The 19,241-nt window shown below is 41.0% G+C and overlaps 1 protein-coding gene across 1 annotated transcript in view; it reads left to right on the forward strand.

Annotated features, from left to right (window-relative positions):
* The window catches only part of NEB (nebulin), a 221,979-nt gene that overhangs the window by 164,771 nt on the left and 37,967 nt on the right, over positions 1–19,241 (forward strand). Inside the window, 17 exon segments of the mRNA XM_074399695.1 lie at positions 54–158; positions 404–508; positions 3,089–3,193; positions 3,349–3,453; positions 4,420–4,524; positions 5,818–5,922; positions 7,310–7,414; positions 9,574–9,678; positions 10,337–10,444; positions 12,459–12,563; positions 14,165–14,269; positions 14,719–14,823; positions 15,472–15,576; positions 15,667–15,777; positions 16,472–16,582; positions 17,128–17,229; positions 17,329–17,433. Of these exon segments, the coding sequence (XP_074255796.1) occupies positions 54–158; positions 404–508; positions 3,089–3,193; positions 3,349–3,453; positions 4,420–4,524; positions 5,818–5,922; positions 7,310–7,414; positions 9,574–9,678; positions 10,337–10,444; positions 12,459–12,563; positions 14,165–14,269; positions 14,719–14,823; positions 15,472–15,576; positions 15,667–15,777; positions 16,472–16,582; positions 17,128–17,229; positions 17,329–17,433 (1,797 nt within the window).

Consider the following 19,241-nt stretch of genomic DNA (forward strand, 5'->3'; position numbering starts at 1 on the left):
AATACTAAATGCTTTATCTCCATGACACCTCACTTTCTTCTCTTATTATTCAGTATCTGTATGTTGAACTTGCCACCAAAGAGAGACCCCACCATCACGCTGGAAACCAGACCACAGCCTTGAAGCACGCTAAACACGTGAAGGACATGGTCAGCGAGGTAAGATGAAAATCAGCACTGAGGGACCGGGTAAAAGGAAAAATACTTTGTTAAAACCTTCCTCTGCTACCTCCAATCAGAGAGCTCATTACTATACATGGTGCTCAGCATCATCAAAACACAAAAGAGAGAGCTATTCTCTTAAAGAGGGTAATACATTGTGCCCCTCCACTAGACCTGTGGCTTGTTTGGGAATTGGGAAGACACTTAAGCTTGTCTCTCTCTCTTCTATTTTTATTTATCAGAAAAAGTACAAGATTCAATATGAAAAGATGAAGGACAAGTACACTCCGGTTCCAGATACGCCAATCCTCATCAGAGCCAAGAGGGCTTACTGGAATGCCAGTGACGTATGCATCCCTTCCTTTTTCCTTCTGTTGTGATAGGGAGAGCTGAGGTTGAAGTATCTAAGACAGAACGTATTTCAGCCATATCCATAGTTCTAAGTCATGGCTGAAGGAAAAAAAAAAACCACAAATTTTGCCGGGTGTGGTGGTGTGTGCCTATAGTCCCAGCTACTTGGGAGGCTGAGGTGGGAGGATCGCTTGAGCCCAGGAGTTCTGGGCTGTAGTGCGCTATGCCAATCAGCTGTCTGCAGTACGTTTGGCATCAATAAAGTGACCACCCCGGAGCGGGGAACCACCAGGTTGCCTAAGGAGGGGTGAACCGGCCCAGGCTGGAAATGGAGCAGGTCAGAATTCCCATGCTGATCAGTAGTGGGATCGCACCTGTCAATAGCCACTTCATTCCAGCCTGGGCAACATCTCAAGACCCTGTCTCTAAAATAATAATAATAATAATAAAAATAAATGACAAATTTTTTAAAAGAGAAAAATATGGCCCAAATAATGCAAGTCAAGCAAAATAGCTGAGATACCAGAAGCCTATCCTTCCCAATTCTCTCCTGAACAAAAATAGGACCCTTTATTGTAATTCTTCAGTACCATTTTCTAGGGATACTTGACAGTTAATTTATTTATCCAAAAAATTATGGTCTTGGAGTCAGCCAGACATGGATTCCAATCCTGATGCTGTTATTTGCCTGCTGTATAATTCTATATCATTTGTCTGATTTTTCCAAGTCACTCTTCTTATATGTGGAAGGACCATGAGAATTTTGATAATTAAATGAAACCAAACAAGATAATGTGTATGTGTCCAGCATGCTGCTGGGCTCCTAGTTGACCCGTAGATGTTTGTTCCCTATCTTCTCTTAATTGTATATAGATCATCTGAATAATGACACAGTGGTTAAAATTAGGGGGGACAGACGTTCATTTTCCATATCACACAACTCAGGGCAAGACTGCCTTTTAATGGTAATATAATTATCCATTAATGAAGATGTGAAATAGTGAATCCAAGGTAAATGGCCATTCCTTATGGGTTTTGTGTCCCAGCACCCAACCAGGAATTCACTGTACTCATGACTAGAACCACACCCTTACGGGATTACATATGCTGGGACTTAAACTGAGCAAAAAAATCAAGCCAACTTCATGACCCATCAACTTAGCAACATAGCTCTAGAATTTCAAGGCATCTTACGGTAATTGCAGTAAGCCCTAAGCAGAAAAGAGCAAGTACAGCAAATCTGAACAATATATCAGTTCCGTAATTTTGTTAGGAATTTTTTATTTGGAGCAGAGAAGAGCCTACTAATTAGAAAAAGGCAATTTTTTAAGCCAGTTAGTGCTTAAAATATAAGCTGGGAAAAAATCATATACTCCCCTCAAAGTCTACCTTCTAGGATATTTTTAGTCTTCTTGTGACATCCTTCATCATTATCACTTCAGGGTTACTGTTGAATGTTTATTTGAACCAAGCTGAATTAATATCTTAGAGTGGTGGCCACACATTGAAATTGGCCCTGGGATTCATTATGCCCCACTGGACAGCTCCATCCATCCCTAGGGCTTTATCAGTAGCAAATCTGATAACTCTAATCTTTATAATAGTCTAATGTAACAGGGTAGTATCTGGCATTTAATTCAGTGTATTAAGCATGGCTAACCCCACAAGTAGATCTAGGCCAGGCGTCCCTAAACTTTTTACACAGGGGGCCAGTTCACTGTCCCTCAGACCGTTGGAGGGCCGCCACATACTGTGCTCCTCTCACTGACCACCAATGAAAGAGGTGCCCCTTCCTGAAGTGTGGCGGGGGGGCGGATAAATGGCCTTGGAGGGCCGCATGTGGCCCACGGGCCGTAGTTTGGGGACACCTGATCGAGGCAATCTTATGAGATGATTCATCTAAAAAACAAAATTACAAAGTCAAAGACAAGACATCTTTCATTGTGTTTTCACTCATCTATCCCAAAAGAATAGAACTGTATGAGGTTGAAAATAAGCTGTCATCTTGTGTAGAGGCAATGACTCTTCTATGATATTCTCAGGTTAGAATCAGAGCTGTTTTCTCTTGAAATGTCACAAAAATAAAGATTATAATGAAATAAAGTTTTAAGACTGCTTAGTATAGAAGGCATTTAATACTAGGAGTTTTGTTTGGGTTTCTTTCCTCTCAAATAAGCTTTTGGTTTATGTTTTACATTTAAATAAACTTTGTAAATAGTTTCAACTTACAGAAAAGTGGCAAAGATAGTAGAGTTCTCACATGTCCCACACCCAGGGAACACCCATGTTCTCCTGTTGCCAACACCTATATCATCATCATAGATTTGTCATGACCAATGAACCAAGACTGATACATTATTATCAGTTAAACTCCATAGTTGCTTTGGATTTCATTAGTTTGCCCTAGTGCTTTTTTTTTTTCTCTCTCTCTGCTAGGATCTGAAATAAGCTTTTAAATTTTTCCTAAATGTATTCATGAGAAAACCAAAAAGAGAAGACGAGAGTTCAAGCTTAAAAAGAACTCAATTATTTAACTTGATAGTTTTTTGTAATTCATGTGCTTTTTCTCTTTCTAGCTACGCTACAAAGAAACATTTCAAAAGACCAAAGGGAAATACCACACAGTGAAAGATGCCCTGGACATTGTCTATCATCGCAAAGTCACTGATGACATCAGTAAAGTAAATGTTTCTGCTTGTGTTGCGCTCTACAACTCACCATATACATATGTATTTTTTAGCAACCTCCTTCTTTTAAAATTCTCCAGAGAGAAGTAGGCATATTTACATTAACTTTGGGTAAGACTTATAGCTGTCTTTGTGTTTTTTTATAACAGATAAAATATAAGGAGAACTACATGAGCCAGTTGGGTATCTGGAGGTCCATTCCTGATCGTCCAGAGCATTTCCACCACCGAGCAGTCACCGATGCAGTCAGTGATGTGAGTGTTGACATTTCCTATTTTCACATATAAATTCATCTTCCGGCCAGGCGTGGTGACTCACGCCTGTAATCCCAACGCTTTGGGAGGCCGAGGTGGGCAGATCACAAGGTCAAGAGATCGAGACCATCCTGGCTAACATGGTGAAACCCCATCTCTATTAAAAAATACAAAAATTAGCTAGGCATGGTGGTGCACACCTGTAGTCCCAGCTACTCGGGAGGCTGAGGCAGGAGAATTGCTTGAACCTGGGAGGCGGAGGTTGCAATGATCCAGGATCACACCACTGCACTCCAGCCTGGCGCCTGGTGACAGAGCAAGACCCTGTCTCCAAAAAAAAGTTAAAAATAAATAAGCAAATTCATCTTCGTATATAAGCTCTGAAATCATACATTGCATAACAACTGAAGAAACGCTTGGCTAGATTTTGTCTGTGAATGTTTAAATCATAACACTCAATTACTAAGTGAGTGAATTTCAACTTGGTAGAAGGAAATATATATTCAAAATTATAAACCCAATTTTTCTCTTAGATGTATGAAATCATATTGCAGGACTGGAAGTGATATACATCATCTAGGAAATAGCCTATTTTTGATCCACTGAAGTGACAACTTCATGAAGCAATTAAGACGCATAACAATGCTGACTTAGAAAGTTCAGCTCTGTGTATGAAAATATAGCTGCCAAGCTAATGATATACTTTCCAGGAAAGTATGCCTGTTAAATTTGAATTGCTTTAATTAGTATCAAAAATGGAAAACTTCCATATGTTATAAAACAATACACCATAAAATGAGCAGAGGTCAGTATTACCGGAAACTTCTTTTAAATAATTGTTTTAATACTTGATTATTTCATATGCCTCAAAGGGCAGGGCTTCTGTTTTTTCCACTTGTAAAGATAACTTGCTGCTGTTTAGAGGTGGCTTGTTAGAATTCTTTGATGATATTCTTCTTCTCCCAGGTAAAATATAAAGAAGACTTGACTTGGCTTAAAGGCATTGGTTGCTATGCCTACGATACCCCTGATTTCACTCTGGCTGAAAAGAACAAGACTCTATACAGCAAGGTATATATACTCAAGGAGAATTGGCTACATCCATTGGACATATACCTGTACCCACAGAGAGAATTAGCACTGAGGAAATAGTCTTTCTTGTTTCCATCCCTATCCTGGTTTCTAGACCTTATAGTTTGAGTACATGCTGAGTTGTTCACTCCTTAGGAAACTCTTGGGTATTAACCAAAGGCATTTATTTGAATTTGATGAAAAGTTATCTCAGGACAACCCCTCACAATCCTGCTAGAACTCTCTCCTTATTAATATGTCTCTGGGTGGTTTCTCCTAGTAAAGCTAATATGATAGCCAATATAAAATGGGTTATTTTAATCCACAAATAATACAACATGAGGCAGACCACATAGTTTTTATGGCCTCATTTTTCTATTTACAAAATAAATCAATTCAGTTCACTTTCCTTTGAGCTCTACAATAGAATCCAGCAATTTTTTTTTAATGCCAAATAGTAAATAAAACATAGAAGACACGGGCTAAATTCATTCTAGGGAATATTCTTGTTTGTCTGTTGCAACACCATGGAATGGTGAAACCCATTCTAATTCATGAAGCTGTTTAAAACAGGTGGCATGCTAGATGGGTCATACTCCATACCTGCTCTAGAAGATTATGATTATCTGATTAAGTACTTGAAAACTATCTTCAAATTAATGTACTAAAAACCTCCTTCAAGTGTACATAAAAATATTTTAAATTTAAATAACAATTATATAGAAACAAACTAAACATTGATTTAGATTTTTGCCCAATGTGGAAAATAAACCTATTTGGCATCCATTCAGTGGAAGTGTTTTCTAGTGTATACTTTTGGGCTAGTTTTCAAGACATCTAGGAAGTTCTGCCCTTCATTGCCTTGGAAGCAGAGTAAGCAATCGTGTTAGCTTGGCTGGGTTCTGTGGCTCATGCCTGTAATCCCAGCGCTTTTGGAGCCCAAAGCAGGTGGATAGCTTGAGCCTAGGAGTTTGAGAACAGCCTGGGCAACATGGCAAAACTTCGTCTTTCCAAAATATACATAAATTAGCCAGGCATGGTGGTGTACCACCTGCAGTCCCACCTACTTGGGAGGCTGAGGTAAGAAGACTGATTGAGCCCAGGAGGCGGAGGTTGCAATGAGCTATGATTGTGCCCTGCACTCCAGCCTGGACAACAGAGGGAAATCCTGTCTCAAGACAAACATGTGTTAGCTCTATGAATTACCACAATTATATGATATGATAAACAGCATGTCTTACTCTTAAGATAATCACAGCCTGCTATCAAGTAACCGTGTTCCATTTTTTCTAGTATAAGTATAAAGAAGTATTTGAAAGGACAAAGTCAGATTTCAAGTATGTTGCGGACTGTCCGATCAACAGGCATTTCAAGTATGCAACTCAACTGATGAATGAGGTATGAATGAACTGCTCCAATTAAGTCTGTTCATTGCCTTAAGAAGTCTTTGAGGTTTTTTTAATTAAAGCTCAATACATAGAATGACAGGAAAGCCATCCTAAGTTTTCAGTTTAACTAAAGATTTGGAAAAGATTCTATGATGTTACCGTCCAACAAGCTCTGCCAAACTACAAATAAGAACACGTGAAGGGACCATTCAGTGGTGGGAGAGCCCTGCAAACATCAGCACCTCTGCACAAATGCAGGGCAGTGCAGCCCTGCAGCTGACAATGTCAGGAAGGTAAAGGATTTTCTTGACTGTCAGCATAACTCCCTTATATAGAATATTGTATAAACTTGGAAGACACAGAAGTTTAAGGTTAATTTAGTGTCCTCTACTGAGGCACCAAGATGTCAGTGGTTAGAACAGCCTCACTAAAGGGATAGTTGTGATTCATGCTTCAAATTTATTGCCATGGTTACTCCCACATATAGTGGTGCACAGAATTATCCATTTGCATCTAAATATTTTCTATTTTTTCTAGCCTTTCCTGTAAATTATCTTTGCAATAATTTTAAATTATCTTCACAATAATTTAAATTTAGCTCAAGATGGCTGAAATAAGCAAGCTATGAATGTACTTAGTTTGGATGGTTTTACAACATTGGGATGGTTTTATAGTTAAAGTTGTATTTAATTTCCTATTTTCAGAGTTTTCACAGGTTTATTTAAGTTCAAAAATTATGTTAGAAAATTAGTAAAATGTATCTAAAAATGAAAATGTAGGCAATGGCATATTTGCTTAAATGTATGACGTTTTTGTTTGTTGTCTTTACATTTGATTTAGTTCACTTTCAGTAGATTTCCAGACTGGACCACCCTGAAGAATTACTGTCAGTAGCTTCATATGAGTATAATCTTGATATATTTTCTTTTTTTCTATTTCATGAAGAATCTCCAGGTCTCTTTTACAATCCAACAAGTTAACTAGCATTAGAAGACTATTACAAATCTCCCATGGATATTTTGGCATCAGTTATGCTTTCAGAGTCTCACAGCCTTAGACAGTAAACCTGTAGCTTATCAGTACCCTATTTTAAATACACCATTAGATGCGGTAAACCTAACATAGCTAATGGCATCATATATAAAGATGGAAAATGTTTAGGCACGAGAAACTCCAATTTCAGTGTCATAAATCTGACCTATCCCATACGCAGCCTTCTCCAGGTGATCTTCCTTTACTTGACTCTCTTTGCTTACCTGTTTTTTATTGTCTTGGGTATTTTGGAAGCCCGCCTCTAGAGATGACATGTTTTGGCTCTCTGGAGTGTTTACCTTGAGACATTTCTGTGTAGCCGTGAAGTTGTAACCTTGCTATAATATGCTATGATGTTTGAGCAGAAAAAATACAGAGCTGATTATGAGCAGCGGAAAGATAAATACCACCTGGTAGTCGATGAGCCTAGACATCTGCTGGCTAAGACCGCAGGCGACCAGATCAGTCAGGTACTGTGATGGGGCTGGCCGGTGGCCCAGGCAGGACTGTGCTCCCGGTTTCTCATGAGATGTCGTCCCGTCTGCTGCAAGGATGTCATAGGTTCTGCCTATGATATTGGGCCGTTCTGTTTCAAAATATCTGTCTAGCCACCCAAAGAGCCTGTCAGCTATTTGAGTGTGCCAGTCCATGCTCTGTGTCCTCACTTTTGCTGTGGTGAAGATGAAAAGAAAAGCTGGGTCCTCCCATCCTTTACTCTTCCAGAGAACCTGTTTGAAAACTGCAATTGTAAACTGTAGATTGAGTTGTAAAAGCAAAAAATAAGCAAATGAACAAAAAACAAACAAAAATTAATGGTAGGAAAGAACACAGAACTCCTTACTATACATCTTTCTATTCCAAAGATGTCTTCTTTCCTATACAACTATTTTGGTGGTAACATAAGTGAAACTAGCTATATCATTCCCCATTCACAACGGCTATGAATGGCCAACCACAAGCATTGCAATCATTCTGCCTCACATTATAATGTATTTGATGTCTTCACCCACACATATGTGAGTACATAAAGTGTGTATGCCTACATCTCTTCACTCAGAGGTGATTGGGATATAGAGCCATGTTCTTTTCTGTCTTCATGAGTCTCTTTTGTGCTTCACTGCTCTTTGCATGGACAGAGAAAATATAAATCTAGTGCCAAGATGTTTCTGCAACATGGATGTAATGAAATTCTACGTCCAGATATGTTGACTGCTCTCTACAATTCACACATGTGGAGCCAGGTAATGTCTGATGGGATATGAAGAAGGAGGTTTAGACATCTTGGGCGCATTCCCTTTTATGCTTTCATTGATTTCCTCTCCCACTCCCTGCCCATGCTGGCGTTATATATGGCAAAGCTACATAAATATTCATTCCTTGTAAATGACCTCTGAATGTGGCCAAAGGTGATAGGACAGCGGTCATCTGTACATCATCTGATGCTTTCAGAACTCTTAATAAAATCAACCGACTCTTTCAAGTGTTATTTCCAAATTGGTTTGACTTTAATTTATACTTTTTGGTATTTGCCTCAAAGAAATAGATTCCTTAGAGATTGAAGATAGTAAGTAGATTCAACAGAATGAAAAAGGTCTGAATATTTAATGTTTTCATCAAATGTGTCCCTTGTTCAATTATCACTACAAATGTTGTGGGGAGATGAGGATTGCCATGCAGCTCTATGAATATTGTATATATTCGTGGTGCCTCTTGACTTTGATGCTGAATTGCTAGGTTATTTCCAGCACATCTGATCCCACACACGCTTGTTAACAGTGTCTCTGATAATCATGCCTTTTTAGAAGGCCAGCTGAAACATGCACTTTCCAGCACATGCTCAAAGGTAAATTTGACTCAGCAATAAGCAGTGATAATTGGTTAACTACCAGACACAATGTTAGTAAAATGCCATTTTCCCGACAAAAAAAAAAGTTACTAATCAAGCTTTTCTATTAGCAACTTGTTTTGTCATTTTAGTTTACCGTCAAATCAATATGTGAAATGAGGAGGTTAAGCTCTCCCTGTAAACATCCTGTTTGCCTGAACTTCCTCCTTTGTCTTTATATGACCATCAAATAGTTGTGCATGAAATTCTATGGTGCTGTCTGTATCTGTCCTGCTTAAAACAGCTTATGTGCATGAAAATAATTGTGACTTGAAAATTGCAAACACAAATGAATTTTATAAATGATAACTACTTCATATATATTCATTCTTTAATTTACCTCCCTGTTTGATCTTTGATATGGCAAAACACTTTTGGAGATTGCACATGTTCAATACAATATGTTGGGAGTGAAACAACACTTGTCAGACTCCAGAGAACAGGTTCTAGTCCTGCTCTGAGATTCAGTCTAAATGTGCTCTTGGGTCAGTCTCGTAACCTCTGGGGGCCTCCGAATCCATGTGTATAAAACATATTGGAAATTATTAGTAGTAGTATTATCTGCTCCATTACATTTTTGCTATAAGACACAAATTTATATTAAACATTTCCAGTTAGGATTTAAAGACAAAGCTACCATGACCCCACCTCCCATTCTAGTGTTTTTCAGGAGGACAGTTAGATACCTTAAAGCCCTCTCTACAACTTCTTAGAGCTAACGCTTTCTTCTCTTCCACAATTTAGATCAAATATAGGAAAAACTATGAAAAATCAAAGGACAAATTTACTTCAGTTGTGGACACTCCAGAACACCTGCGTACTACGAAAGTCAACAAACAAATCAGTGATGTAAGTGCAAAAAACACCGTATACCTTTTCAAACTCAGGGGACATCTGCAAACATGGAGGGGCATTTTAAGTTGTCACAAAGTCTGGGAGACTACTGTCACTGGAGACTCCTGTCTTTTAGTGGGAGGGAGGCAGGGGTGCGAGATGTCCTGCTAGGCACAGGAGTCTTCTTCCCAATAAAGAATTGTTGTGGCCAGGTGCGGTGGCTCACACCTGTAATCCCAGCACTTTGGGAAGCCGAGGCAGGCAGATCACTTGAGACCAGGAGTTTGAGACCAGCCTGGCCAATATGGCAAAACCCTATCTCTACTAAAAATGCAAAAATTAGCCAGATGTGGTGGTACACACCTGTGGTTCCAGCTACTCAGGAGGTTGAGGCATGAGAATTGCTTGAGCCTGGGCAATGGAGGTTGCAGTGAGCCAAGATCACACCACTGCACTCCAGCCTGGATGGCAGAGTGTCTCGAAAAAAAGAATTGTTGTGACCACATGCAAGCTGGAAACACTGAGGTCTTAGCAGAGGGCATCAAAGCACCTGTCAAATTCACAGAATTCTCTTTCCTTTTTATCCACTCAGAAAAACACTTTGCATTTATATTTTGATATTATTCATTGAGAAGCATGACATTATGTCTTTCTGCTTTTTAATCTCTTTCAGATCCTTTATAAATTGGAATACAACAAGGCCAAACCCAGAGGCTACACCACAATCCATGACACGCCCATGTTGCTGCATGTCCGCAAGGTTAAAGATGAAGTCAGTGATGTAAGTACCAGAATGGCTTAGCAGTCCCGCTCATCTTCACCTCTTCTAATGTAATGTAACAAACCCTGGTCCACTTATCTATTCTTGTGTAACAACCACCCTAAAACTTAGTGGCTTAAAGCAACAGTCATCTCTTTTGCTCATAATTCTGTGAGTTGACTGGACACAGCTGAGTAGCCCTACTCCCCATGTTGCTGGCAGACACCTGGGGCTCAGTCAAGCCAGGACATCCAGATGGCTCACCCCCATGGCTGGCTATTGGTGATGGCTGTGGGCTGGGAGCTGGGCTATTGTATGGATGAGACAGGAACCCCTTCATGTGGCCTCTCCGCATGCCTTGGACTTCTCCCAGATGGCTCTCCACATGGCTTAAACGTATCCTGAGGTACTAATTTTTTGAAAATGAATGTCCATGACTTTCTCCTAAATATAGTGGTCAGTAAATTAGTAAACTAAGTCTATGGTGAAGCCCAGAAAACTGTGATTCCTATGATCAGTTTAATAAACCCCACGATGGCCTCCTTGGAACAGTCTACTTTGGCCTCAGTCACATTAAAACCTAGGATCCTTCCCCAGTGATTAATGAGAAAGCCCAGATTGACACCCTCGACCCTGAAATGTAAGAGCAAAAGGGAGTGAAGCTGGAATTCCCAGGCTCAGGATGGAAAAACTGCCTGTTGGGCCTGCAGAGGCTAAGCCTTCCCTGTGCTTCCCCCTCCTGTCCAAACCCACACATACCAAACCTTGCTAGGTATGTCTCTAGCAATGACAATGACAATATACGGCTCCATATATTTTTAAAAGGCAGAATGATGGCTGTATCCATCAGTTCATTCATTCATTAAATATTTATTGAGTGTCTGTGTGCCTGACACTAGGAATGAGATGATGGATGACAGTCTCTGCCCTTAAGGGGTTCTTTTTAATGGAAAGAATAGGCAGATAAACAAATAATCACAACATGACATGATAACGGCTAGAACTGTGGGAGCATAGCAGGAGAGCAAGACTCATTCTGTCTGGGTGAGTTGGTGGAGGAAGGCTTCTCTTCTATCGGCAGTTATCAAGATGTTCTGAACTCAGGACTTGCTGATTTGGGGAAGGGAAAACCTGAATGAACAGCTGTCCAACTCAGCACAAACACAGAAGCATAAATTATATGGCAGGCCAGGCACAGTGGCTCATGCCTATAATCCCAGCACTTTGGGAGGTTGAGGTGGGCAGTTCACCTGAGGTCAGGAGTTTAAGACCAGCCTGCCCTGCATGGCGAAACCCCACCTCTACTAAAATACAAAAAAAAAAAAAAAAAAAAAAAAGCCATGCATGGTGGCGCATGCCTATAGTCCCAAGATATTCAGGAGGCTGAGGCAGGAGAATTGCTTGAATCTGGGAGAGGCAGGGGTTGCAGTGAGCCAAGATTACACCATTGCACTCCAGCATGGGTGACAGAGAAAGACTCTGCTTAAAAAAAAAAAAAAAAAAAAAAAATGGCTGGGCGCAGTGGCTCATGCCTGTAATCCCAACACTTTGGGAGGCTCAGGTGGGTGGATCATGATGTCAGGAGTTTGAGACCAGCTTGGCCAATATGGTGAAACCCTGTCTCTACTAAACATACAAAAATTAGCCGGGTGTGGTGGTGCACGCCTGTAGTCCCACCTACTCGGGAGGCTGAGGCAGAAGAATCATTTGAACCCAGGAGGCAGAGCTTGCAGTGAGCCAAGATTGTGCCACTGCACTCCAGCCTGGACAGCAGACAGCCTCATCTCAAAAAAAAAAAAAAAAAAAAAAAACATTATATGGCAACACTAGTGACCATAGCCAGTGTGCCCTGATCTGAGATAGGAAGGTGCATTTCTGCATGGCTATATCCTTGCTCCACAGATTTCTAAAATTCTGTCTTAAAAAGCATTGTGTACTGTAGTCATGCTTGGATTTAACTTCTTGTTTTTTTAAGATGCTCGGTATGCTGCTATAAAAAAAAAAATTAATCTTGTCACTGTGTTTCCTCCCACAGCTGAAATACAAAGAAGTATACCAAAGAAATAAATCCAACTGCACCATTGAGCCAGATGCTGTTCATATCAAAGCAGCCAAGGACGCCTACAAAGTCAACACCAACGTAAGTTCCAGAAACTTCCCCAGGCATGGTGGGGGATTAACCGGCTTCTGCAGGACACATGGCCTCTTTTTACGTCTCTTCAGGCAACTGAGCTCTAGTAATTGATTCCAAAGCAAGAGTCAGGCCCCAGGAGCATGAACAATGATGCTAAAATATAAATCCTGCCTTGGGCCTCACAAAGGAGCATGGGGAGGAGCAAGGGTGGCCTCATCCCATGCCATGGATGCTACACTCACTCAGCCCTTGTGGTGGGTGGCTGAGAAATGGGACATTGAATTCTGAAATGTAGGTTGCATTTTTGGAAAGTGCCTGAGCATTTTTCGTTCTCTTCCCCTGTGCTCTCCTGCCTCAAGCTACAATCTGCTTCATCTCATGAAGAAAACATTGAGCCATTTGTTGCCATCAGGCATTGGCCTAGACCTTCTTCCTGCTCAGATATTCCCTGCATTGACCCTTTTCCTGGTGTCGCATCTTAAGGCCTCAACTTTTGTGCATTTAGATGAACACCAGCTTCTTAAAAATACATTAAATGGTTAGACAATAAAACCATTATAACCCAATTAGTACCCACTAGTGCCAGAGGGGACATATATTTATGAGGGCTGGCAAACTGGAATGCCTGTAGGAGCTGGCAAGGAGCTTGCAGGTATCCTGAGGATGGATGGAGGGTAGAGTGGTAGCATAGACATGAGATAAAGCAAATGCAGTAAAATGTACCTTGCAAAATCCAGATTATATGGGTATTTTCTGTAATATTCTTGCAACTTTTTTGTATATTTGAAGTTTTTCACAATAAAATAAGGGAAAAACTTTATCAAATAGTATACATAAAAGCATGTGCATTATATTGTGTATAAATTGTACCTCAATTTAAAAAAGAGAAAGGATGAGGAAAGAAATGTGCTTGATAGTGTAGGGCCCTCCAATGGACACTCAGATTAAATTACATATGTGTCTGTGGCTCAGATTTGGCCCAAGGCAGCCAGTTCTCCAGCCCTGAAGAGTCTAGGAAGCAGGCAAGCACCTCTGAGGCCAGACTGCCTGGGTTTAAATTCCAGCTCCACCAATTGCTAATAGTCTCACCTTGGGAAGTTTACTTAACCATTCTATCCAGCTCTTCAGCTGTCTATTTCATGGAATTGTTAGGAAGATTAGGTGAATTAATTTTATAAAATTTTGTAATTTATTTAATTAATTTTGTAATTTGTAAAGAACTTAGAAAAGTGCCTGGCACAAAATAAATATCTAGTGTTTGATCATTTTTGTTAAAAAATAAATCTGAATTTAGTTAGAAATTAAAAGTAATCGATTCAGAAGAGGATTAGGCTGGACTGGCAGAGCTAGAGAGACTGTAGAATCATTTCACCTGGAGGCCTTTAAAATTTTTAGCCTCTATTTTTGGACCACAAGGTCCCAACAGATGACCTCTGAGTGGATGACTACCTGCATAAAGTGTACAGAAATTTTAATTAGGGCTCCCTCTTGCATTAGGAATCATGATTTGAGATATTTTAAAATGCAGGAGCTCCTCTGTGCCGTGTGTATGTTTATGAATTTATCCTAATGAATCAAGTGATTTCTTTCTCTCCTGTTAAAAACAGCTGGACTATAAGAAACAGTATGAAGCCAACAAAGCCCACTGGAAGTGGACCCCTGACCGACCGGACTTCCTCCAGGCTGCCAAGTCATCCCTGCAGCAAAGTGATGTAAGACAGGAGAGACATAGATGATCGTAACTACATGCTGCGCCTGAGAAATACAATGAATAATAATTTATAATAACCACTGTCATGGGTGTTAACCCTTGCTCCTTTGAGATCCAAGAAGGAGAGGAGGATGGTTGGGGAGCAGTAGGCAAGCTCAGTACCCAAACGTGGCCATAGACCCTATTTTCCTATGGCTGGGCCTGGACACAAACGGCTCAGAGTTCTGGCTGGGGGGGATCTAGGGGAAGACTGGGGATGGAGGGGCTTGGTCCTGGCAGCTGGGCCGGAAAGGAGGAACCTAAAATGCAGTGAGGGACCAAGAAGCCCTTCCCCTCATTCTGGTAGCAAGTCTTTGTCCTCTCCTTAAAAGGACTCCCTGTGGGTTTAATCAAATGCCCAGCTTCCTCCTGTGCTGTGACCTTTCCCTTTCCTTCTTTCTTCTCTAACAGTTTGAATATAAGCTGGACCGGGAGTTCCTCAAGGGTTGCAAGCTTTCTGTCACTGATGACAAAAACACGGTGCTGGCCCTCAGGAATACTTTAATAGAAAGTGATGTAAGTATCTAGTTCCTTCCATGATGCCGAATCTCACTCAGGGCCGTGTTCTATCGTACAGTCCCCAGGGACACCCAGGCAAGGATGAAGAAGAGCTGCTTCCATCAGGGATCATGTATGGGTCCTAAAATATGGCCTATCCTGCGATGGACACCAGCAGCCAAGCAGGGCAGCAGCAGTGCAAGGGCCATTAAATCCAGGTGACAATCCTCGATTTATACTGCACCACCGGAGTTCACACAGCAGGAATTAGGGCCCTGAAGGCCTGGCTGGATTCTTTATGGAAACTCCATGATTTGTTTTCTATGGGATCATACTTTCCCTTCACTACAGTTTCCTTATCTGTAAAAAGGAATAATAATGCTTCCCAGGGCATACAGGAGGGTTAAACGGTGTATCTGAGAAGCTGTGAACAAAATCTGACTGTATAAAGATTCATCATGAGATCCACTGTTATTAAAACCGCAAATTGCTAGAGATAAGGAAAAAACCCTCTTGAATATTTCCCAGGATTTGCCAGCATCAAATCTTAATTATTGAGTTTAGTATTGTTTGTCAATGATGCTGTTCTAGTGGTTTGGGGGTATAATAAAAATATGTAGAATACCCAGAGAAGCTAAATAAATGCCCTTTTTCCTGCCCCTGCAGCTGAAATACAAAGAAAAACATGTCAAGGAAAGAGGAACCTGCCAGGCTGTACCTGACACACCTCAGATCCTGCTGGCGAAGACTGTCAGCAACCTGGTGTCCGAGGTAACCCCCTAGCCGCCTATGAGCTCTGCTTCCCTCTTGGGAGAACTCCCTAGGTAGATGCCTTAACAAGCTCTCTGTGGATTCCCCCAGAACAAGTACAAGGACCATGTCAAGAAGCACTTGGCCCAGGGCTCATACACAACACTACCAGAGACCCGGGACACTGTTCACGTCAAGGAAGTGACCAAGCATGTCAGTGATGTAAGTGATCAACTGCAGGTGTCTTGGCAGCAACAATGCCACTTGACCATAGAATCAGGTGAAATATTGTCAGCTGCCTTTTGCTTCCTTTTGCTTCCTTTATGTAGCTTCACTCTTACCATCAATATCTACATGTGAATCTTAAACTCTGATTTTTAAAATGACCCCGTATTTCTTGGCTTTCCATTTCTGGCAATTACAGCGAATGCAGGTTTTGCTACAGGACTTGTAATCTAGCCATATCAGATGTTACTAACCTATTAATAATAGGAGGAAACATTGCTGATTAGGAGTGGCCTCTCCTATTATTAAACTGCTACACAATTCTAGGAAGGTAAAACCACCTCTTTGGGCCTCAGTAATCTCTGCCCACTCTATCCTTATCAATAATGCTGTAGTAATCTTGGTATTACATGAGTCCCATATGGTCCTGTATATTTTTAAAAGATAGAAATGCTAAATAAAGGAGCTTAATTTGCCTGTACCCAGTTCTCCAAAGATCGCAGGTGGTTCTAGTGTTGGGCTGCAGGACACACATAACAGAAAACAAATAGAATATGGGTCAGATATCTAAGTCCCAGACTGATGCCAAAAAAAGCAGCATGGATTTTCCTGGAGATTTCATAGTTCTCCAAGTAAACCAACTCTGTTCCCAGCTTCCTCTGCTCATAGAAGTAATTCTGGCTCTGTTTAGACAAATTACAAAAAGAAGTTTGTCAAGGAGAAAGGAAAATCCAACTACTCCATCATGCTGGAGCCACCAGAGGTGAAGCATGCTATGGAAGTGGCCAAGAAGCAGAGTGATGTAAGTTTCCCTCCCGGCCCTCTCAGGGGCCCACCTGAAGCAGGGGATCCCAGATGGGTGCATTCTCTTGTTCCAGTGTGTGGTCACCCTAATCCCTCCAAGTGGCAGTTTCAAAAAGTTGGTGGTGAGAATTGGGTTGGGTTTAAAGAAAAGCTGATTGCATTTAATGGGGACTTTTAGAAAGACAGTGTATCAGCCGGGCGCGGTGGCTCATGCCTGTAATCCTAGCACTTTGGGAGGCCGAGGCGGGTGGATCACGAGGTCAAGAGATCGAGACCATCCTGGTCAACATGGTGAAACCCCGTCTCTACTAAAACTACAAAAAATTAGCTGGGCATGGTGGTGCATGCCTGTAATCCCAGCTACTCAGGAGGCTGAGGCAGGAGAATTGCCTGAACCCAGGAGGTGGAGGTTGCAGTGAGCCGAGATCGCGCCATTGCACTCCAGCCTGGGTAACAAGAGCGAAACTCTGTCTCCAAAAAAAAAAAAAAGAAAGAAAGAAAGTGTCTTTCTTGAGTGAGTAAACATTTTCTTCCCCAATAAAGGTTGCTTACAGAAAAGATGCCAAAGAGAACCTCCATTATACCACAGTGGCTGATCGACCAGACATCAAGAAGGCCACACAGGCAGCCAAACAAGCCAGTGAGGTAAGGGTGTCATTAAAATGTCCCCAGTCCCCAGTGGCCACTGCCAAGGCATGCCAGGCACCCATCACCTATTGCCCATTTTGGTTTTCTCTGACTCAGGTGGAGTACAGAGCCAAGCACCGCAAGGAAGGCAGCCATGGCTTAAGCATGCTCGGTCGCCCAGACATAGAAATGGCCAAGAAGGCAGCCAAGCTGAGTAGCCAGGTAATGCAGATGGATGCACTGGTGACTCTCACGTGAGATTATACAGACCTTGCAGGAAGAAGTGATTTCCAGATTGAAAATGCAAAGCTTCCAAGAGTTATAAAAAGTGCACCGAGGACTTTTTCTCGTTTCCCTCTCAGCTGTCTGGACCTTTCTTGTTCTCCACTTTTCCATTTATGGGCATTTGTCTGGGTGTTTGTGTGCTTAACTATCTTTATGTGACAAAAACATCAGCTTATGAGGTCCTATTAGAAATTCTCTTCAGGCCTTAAGAGTTTCATCCTTGGGATCTGATTCATACTAAGTCACCAGGGGTAGATTTAACATGAAGAGCCATGAAATTCTAACTTCCAGAATTCAGATAAAAATACTCATGTTTTCATTGAACATACATATATTAACAGCCTGGGCTAGGAAGCAGGGATGAGCACATGTCTTCAGACTACTTGTCCATGGATAAATAATGTACAATTTGGTCTGGCAAGTGTTTGATCAATGTATACACCAGGTGCTAACAGAGAATGCCACATTCTTGCAGATCTCATATTGTTGAGAAGCAAATGGACTCAGATATGTGTTGCTCAAACCCAGTTACCACATGACTTATTTTTCCTTGTTAGACCAATTATCTAAAATTCCCCAAGTTATGACAGGTTTTTAGACTTTAGCTCAGAGAACCTATCATCTACCACCAACTCTGTAGAGTACAAGTTTGATCTTATAGGACTTCAGCTTAAGAATATCTTATTTCTTCTCCAGTTTACAGATCCTATCTTCTTTTTCCTTGTCTGTTCTCTCAGGTATTTGTTTGAAGAAATAGGTTTGGGATATATATTTGGTAGTTGTGAGTGACTGACTTCAGCAATACTGAACACGAAATTCCAATCTTTTGGAAGATATAATGCAGTAATGTCAAGTGACAGAACAAGTTAGAATTATGAAAACACAAAAGGTTTAGATGACTGATGAAAAGCAAATACTATTTTTTAAAAGTTTTTAAACTTAAAATCCATATGTATCATATTTTATTATAAATTAATGGAATTGTGTAAGTATTTGAAACCAAGATAGATCACCACAAACAAACAAACAAACAAAAAAAAACAGAATCTCTAAGAGTAATGAGATGTAACAAGGACTTATTAATGCAAAAAGTTAATGTTTTTAAATGTACGTCATATCATTATAATTTAAAAGCGAAGAAACAACTGTGATATTGAAATTTTGAAAACTTTTGCGTTTTTGAAAATGAAGAGGCTCCTATTTCTAATCCTAAGTGAACCCTATGGTATGGAGAATGGGACCCCAGAAGATCCTTTTATGAGCTCAGCTTCCTGGGCTCACTTCCTGTGAAAGGCTGGTCTCTGGATTGACAGCTTCATAGTATGGCCCCTGGCCCAAGGGAGCTTCAGCTGTGTGTGGGCTTTCACTGTTCTGACTTTGCTGTCTTACTGCGTACTCTAGGCGGAATACCTGAAAGGCCAAAGGAGAGGGCACGGCGCTGCATCTTATGACACCCCTATGATGAGGCATCTTAAGAAAATTAATATACTCATCAGTGATGTAAGACTGAGACCAGCAAGCCATTATCTCTTTCTCTGATTCTTACCTACTTTCTTGGCATTGGTCAGGGGACTGACCAGGTTGTACTCTTTTCTGTTGATTTTGTGTTGGAACGTGCAGATTGCTGTGAACATTTGTCAAAGGATATACTTTTGTACACATCCCTCTTTTCCTGCATGAAACTTTCCATCTGGAACATACCACTTGGAATAGGAAGGTAGATTAGACATGGCGATGGCCTCCCA

Source organism: Saimiri boliviensis, chromosome 5 (genome assembly GCF_048565385.1).
Source record: "Saimiri boliviensis isolate mSaiBol1 chromosome 5, mSaiBol1.pri, whole genome shotgun sequence".
Classification (NCBI taxonomy): Eukaryota; Metazoa; Chordata; class Mammalia; order Primates; family Cebidae; genus Saimiri; species Saimiri boliviensis.